Source organism: Haplochromis burtoni, unplaced genomic scaffold (assembly GCF_018398535.1).
Source record: "Haplochromis burtoni strain Fernald_Lab_line unplaced genomic scaffold, NCSU_Asbu1 Contig_166, whole genome shotgun sequence".
Taxonomy (NCBI): Eukaryota; Metazoa; Chordata; class Actinopteri; order Cichliformes; family Cichlidae; genus Haplochromis; species Haplochromis burtoni.
Window position 1 is genome coordinate 1,142,038 of NW_024582527.1, and position 6,402 is coordinate 1,148,439.

General features: G+C 40.3%; 1 protein-coding gene across 1 annotated transcript; it reads right to left on the reverse strand.

Moving 5' to 3' along the window:
* Positions 1-3,552: 3,552 nt before the first annotated feature.
* rnf181 (ring finger protein 181) lies at positions 3,553-5,825 on the reverse strand. Its single transcript, XM_005933305.3, has 6 exons — positions 5,730-5,825; positions 4,957-5,058; positions 4,737-4,873; positions 4,490-4,605; positions 4,317-4,391; positions 3,553-4,217 (listed from the first exon to the last, which is right to left on the reverse strand). Exons 1-6 carry the CDS (start codon positions 5,756-5,758, stop codon positions 4,158-4,160), a joined length of 519 nt encoding a protein of 172 aa, XP_005933367.1. The 5' UTR covers positions 5,759-5,825; the 3' UTR covers positions 3,553-4,157.
* Positions 5,826-6,402: the final 577 nt, after the last annotated feature.

A 6,402-nucleotide genomic window follows, 5' to 3' on the forward strand; every position in this document is an offset into this window, starting at 1 on the left:
TTTTTTTTTTAAACGTGTAAATGTGTATGTTGGGCCTGCGACAGCAGCATGGAAATGAATCAATCACCCTTAGCTGATAATCGTCATCTCCTGTATGTCGTTCCATAAATGTGTTGACAGTTTCTTTGAAATGCTAACATTTCATGTTACCCTTTATTTCACCGATGTCCACGCAATAACTGCCATCAGTCATGTGATAATGAGTTTAACGCAAACCCTCTTTGCTTCTGACAGATATTTAAAGCCCATGTTATGATAAAACAAGTTCGCGTGTGAGTTAAAACAAGAATCGACTTTGGCGTTTGAGGGTTCTTGTTCGCACATTCATGTGATTCCAAGCTGGACCCTTGGAAGCCTTATTTGAGTTCATAGACCAGCGTTTTGTTTCAGTAAGAAGTGACGTGAAGCCCGAGGTAGTGTGATTTATTCACAGGAGAGGTACATATGATACAGGCTGTAGACTGATGGCAAAGTGCTTTATGTGATGCGTTTTTGTTTTAAATTGTGTTGTTGCCAATTTCTCTTAAGTTGTTATCTTTGTAGTAGCTCAACACCAGACTGCCACACATCACCACTGGTCAAACTGCAGCTGGCTAATGCCGCCTGTTTAGGTTACATTTCTTTATGTTGGAGTGAGTGAGGTGTGTTTCACAGATGCACAGTATTCTGCTCTCTGCATAGTGTTGAGTCATTTTAAACTGTCTGAAACACTGGATGCCAGCAATACCTTCTTTTCTTTTTCTTTTTTTTTTTTTTAAAGGTCACCTACCTCTTATTTTTTTGTCAGTTGGATGTTACTAGAAGGTGAAAGCTTCTAGTACAGAATACAGTTGTGAAACATTCTCCATCTCGCAGCGTTTGAGGTATTTAATGTGACGGTGAGTCGGCAGTGTGCGACTCTGTCTGCAAGTGTCTGTCCTAAGAAGTGTCAGCATCCTGTGTAACGGCACAGTGGATGCAGTTACACAGGATGCACAATCATGTGTCTGTTTTGTCAATCCTGTTTGTCCTGCAAAACTTGCCAAAAAGACTAAAATCTACTCCAGGTTGAGTTAATTTTTTTGTGTCTTTTCCGTTTTAGCATTACATCTTGTACTTTTTTTTTTTTTTCTTTCTTCTCATGTGTTCACCTGTAACCTGTTTCGCCATACTGTTACTGAGTCATGCAGTTTGACTCCCAATGGCAGCTTGTTTGAGTCCTCACATTGGGGTTGGGATTATTCTGTTACAGCATCTATAGCATAATGCCATCTTCCACAGGCCAAATATTAAATTAGTGGATTTCATTAGTTTGTTTTTTCTTTCTATCCAAATGTGCACTTCAATAAGCAGTCAGATCATTGGGTTGTTTGTGTAGGAACACTGTATTACAAAAAGCTGCCTGAACTGTACGTCTTGAACTTTAGCAACACAGAAAAACTTTACTGGTCCTGTTTTTCTTTTGAATTTGAAGAGTATGTAAATGAATGGTAATCACGGAGTCTGACAAATCCCTGAAATCAAGTCAACACAAATTGTTTTTTATAAATTCTGTAAATATGTATGATTTTTGTCTATCATTTAGGTATTTTCATTTGACAGAGATTTATATTCAAATATGAAATAAAAATGATAAATTATTAGCACGTGGCTTTCATGGACTATTTTAAACGCACAGATTTCCCTTTGTTTCCTCAACGTTGCTTTCAGCTGCTGTGTCTTTGATTTAGAAGATTATATTTCTTCTGTGTGGGATGGCCTTCCTGACACAACCCTGAAGGAATTCAGATCTCCTCCTGGGATCAGACCGGGGCTCTTGTTGGGTGAATGTGTAAACTACAACATTATATAAACGGCAAAATTAGTTCAACTCCACAAATCAGCTTCTATTTTCATTTCACTTTTAGTCTTGGGTGCTTCACACTGTGGAAAATGTCAGGTGTTGTTAATATTTTTAGGACTCGCCTGTTCTTTAATGCGGCCGTTCACACCAAATGCTGAATGAATTTGTGGCAGTTATTGCTTTTTTTTTTTTTTTTTTTGCATTTGGCAAAAGTGCTTGTAACCCAAATTGTGCACAGTTACTGAATATACACAGACACTGTTCCTGGTCAGTTGACTCTCAAATGATTTCTCTGCCTTCTCATATATTTTTTTTTTTTTTCTAAGGATGAATTTTTCACAAAATGCATCGTGTTGTAACACATTTGGTGTGTAATGGCCTTTATAGAGTGGCTTTGCTTGATTTACAGCTCAAAGCCTTATATCTCATAACGAGCTTTGATACAGCCAAGACTCATTATGAGATAATGACACGAGCTTTATTTACCATCTGAAACAAGCAGTTTTAGATTGCCTTTCATCAAGGCAACTGTCTTCTGATTGGCTGCCCCTCGCAAACAGATATTCAGACAGCAGGTGGGTGGGGCTTCTGTCTTCACAGAGCTGTGATCGAGATGACTGTAATGAGGAGATCCGTTCTCTTTGTCATACTGAGCCAAGAGTAAAACCAGAACGTCAGTGACGTAGTAGCTCAGCTGGCTCATGATCCATCATAATTCACAGGTTACTGTAATGTATAAAGTGCAGAAAGACAGTGAAGAGTTTTGTCATTGCTTGGATGCACAAACCAATGAAAAGTTAGAGAAGCTTTAAGTCCGTCATATCCACGACACATTCATCTCATGTCACTAAAGTCTGACCGCCAGTCTAAGACTCATTACGTCACTGTGCACTGCAGCAATACTTGCTAATAGTGGAGGGACATATGGACAGCTGATGAACTTCTCAGCACTGATCCTTTTGTCTGAGATGGTGTTTAGAGCAGTCTGAGCTTTTGGCTCACAGGAAATACTTGTACATACACCGACCTCACAATTTAAAACTTTAACTGTGTGCAACATGAGCACCCACTCCTGTAACACTATATGCAGCCTGCTGTCAATAAGTTCCCTTTAAAACAAAGACCAACATGGCTTCCTAATCATAGCACACCGTACTTGTTAGATAATAACAGCATCACTCTATGGTTAGTGTTTTATACGTTCTAACGTTTTTAAAAAAGGGCCAGCTACTTATTTGCAAGCATAAATAGAAACAACTTTGGACAGAGCAGCTGACATAAATAGCTTCATAATTGGTTAAAAAAGAAAAGAAAAAGCCTGTTTTAAATGTTTCCCAGATTATCACTGTGACGTGGACGCAGTTTGAAGATTGTCATATGATTCAGGAGCATTAAAACCAATTCTGTGCAGATTGTGTTATTAATATTCGCTCCAGATAGGCTACAGGACAGCCAGTGTTTTTTCTAAAATCAAAACATCATGGGACCAGCTGAAGGGGAACTCCACAAATCTTTCCAATTACAGATTAAATTACTCAGCATGAGGAACAGACAGAAAAATCTGCTGAGACCGCAAATGTACAAAAAAGCCCGTTCTCTACTGGGAACATGGAGTTTGAAAGATGCGGGCATTTATCAGTGAACAATGGGCAACCCAGAATTTGACGTCCGCTAAGCTTGTTGGCGATTCTTTTAAAATTAAGCGATTAAAAAAATCAAATAAAATAAAATCCATTTTTTCAATTTTTATTTTTATGAAGAAGTAAGAACAGCAGCAGACAGATCTTAAAATCATAAATTACAAATCATAACTTCATGGTCGTTGAACAAATACAGACGAACAGATTTTGTCCATTTATAGCCTACAAAGTTGTTTTTTTGTTTGTTTTTTTTAAAGGAAAGGAAAAAGCAGCTGCTGTGTCTGAGAGCGCTCTGCTGGCAACAGGATGTGGAAGTATAATGGTCCTAGCTAGTGAGAAAAAGAGCATTTTAAATGTTTAATGACCTTGTTGCTTCCACTGCATTCACACCACGTCAACAGAGTGGGGAGAACAGGAGCCTGTTTACATTAATCCTCGACAGTCATCCCGATTGCCCGACAAAGTCATTCCAGATAACCCGATGTGTTTTTTTTACTGTGGTCCATTTTTTCATTATTACAATTTATGTAGGATTTGCTGATATTTTGCCAAATATTTCACACTGTTTCCCCATCCTTGAGCGTGAAACTACACTCTGTTTGAAATGGTGTGCGAATGCAGCTTTATGCACTTCTCAAGCTTTCATTAAACTAAAATGTCAACGTGCCACAACCTTGCCCAACAGCACTGCAGCGTCATGTGTACATGGCTCCATGCAGGCCCTCCAGCCGATGCTCGCTCTGTTTCCTTCTCTCCTGCAGATCAGAAAAATAAATAAATAAATAACAACAATATAGAGCTAATGCCACGATAAATGTACGGTTAAACGTTAGGACACACTCAAACACACCCACCTTGTCTTTTTTAAACTGCTCGTAGTCTGCATTATCGGTGGGTAATTCAAGTCGGCAGAGCGGACAGGAGTTGGTCTAAAGTTTAAAGACGACAAAGAAGCAAAAAGGATTTGTAAGAGGTCACGCTCGTGTGTTTTCTATTTCAAAGAGAAGCACAAACACGGGAGCGTTACCTTGTCCAACCATGGCAGTATACATCCTGAGTGGAAAAGGTGTTTGCAAGGCATTTCTCGAGCCGTTTGCTGCTCCTCAAACTCCAGCAGACACACAGGACACTTGAGACCTCTGCCTGTGAGAACGAAAAACAAAAAGCCACATCAAAATCTCAGGTGATATGCACGCTTACGTAGATTTTACATAGATCATGGGCTGATCATCAACCTAAATGTCAGGGCAGTTAATTGTCATGGTTCTGTCTACCTGCTTGTTCAGCAGTTATAACGATCACAGTGAGGGTCTGAACGGCAGTTTTGGCAGCCGGAGGAGGAAGTCTCTGGTCCCAGCTTGACATGCCAGCATAGCGTGCGTCGATCCAGTCCAAGCCCTGTATCAAATACCTGTAAACACCAACGCAGGCGCCAACAGTCAGTCAGAGCACTGCACACATGAGAATAAAGCCTCTTTGTTTGCTCGCCCTCACCTGGCCATCTCAAGGAGAGCATTCTGGCGGTACTGCTCCTCGGGGTCGGTGGGCTCGCAGTTGTGTTCATCAAAGTAGGATGCCATTTCCGCCCAGTACGTCCTGTTCACAACAAAAGAAATCAGGCATGAGACGTGCTGAACGATCATTAAAGCTTGGCTCTACAACAGACAGTGAAAGTGAAAAGCTGAGGAATGCGATTGGTGAGTGAGCACCGTGCAGGAAAGTACGAGAAACACAGCTATGCCAATCATACTGCAAAAGCAGATATATGTGCTGCCTTGATGGCAGGGACTGGTGTTGTTTTGTGACAGTTTTGTTCTGGATAAACATTCAAAGAGAGTGTGATGGGGATCTGAAAGATAGTCCAGTCATGTTTTACAATACAGGCTTTTCTTGGGAACACAATAGAGGGGGAGGGGGGTAGATAACAACAAAAACACGAGTCAGCGCAGATACCATCGACCTGCGCTACTTGCTTTATTTCGTGAAAACAAAAGAGAAAAGCGCTCAACTTTAGCTAATTCTGTTCACGTATTAAGGATATAAATAAAACTTCAAAATATAAAACTGAGACCATCGCAAAAAGCTTTTTCCAGCCGCTTCGACGTTAACGACCAACAATGGTTCAAAGGCTCTTCCACATTACAAATAGCCTCCACACGGAACTACCGTGAACACCAACCCTTACACGAGCTTTGTACAATCATAAGATACAAAAAGAATTTATTGTCTTAAAACTATTCTAAACCTGATAAATTTGGTCGACTCACCTGAAATCTTGCAAAGAAACATTTGTCATCTTTCCGGGTACGAAGATAGCCACGTGACTCCTCGTCCAATCACAGTCGAGGTTTGGTTTTCCTCGTCTTTTGTTTTGTTTGTCTACGTAAGCGTGCAAAATGTCTCACTAGCGCCCACAACCGGTGAAAGACGTTCCCAAACACTGAACTTTCAAAGGGTTTCTGTACGAAAACGAATCATTTATTCATCATTTTTCTTATCTGAAGGTTATGAATAATACGGGCCTTCTGCCTAGACTCTGTAGAATTTCTTAAATAAAAAGGGCTAACTTATCATAGTGAGTAGGGACAGCAGGGTGCTGTGAAGGTTGTGGGTTTGAATCCTCTGTTCCTGCGTGTCTTGATCCCCATTGGTGATTTTATATTAGCTGAAGGCGTAAACGTGAGCATGAATAATCTATGCATTAGCTCTGTGACCTCTCCAGGATGTACTCTGCCTATCACCCAGCTGTGACCCTGAAGTGGATAAGCAGAAGAAGAGGGCTCTTACCTCATCCTGAAAGAGGTGCTCTACAGCTGGACTAATGTCTGATTAAAGTGGACCTATGATGATTTTCCTTATTTTATATTATCCATGTAACTGTGATGAATTAAACTTTACATAATGAAGTCGTCGTGTGTACAAACAATCTCTGTGAGTGTT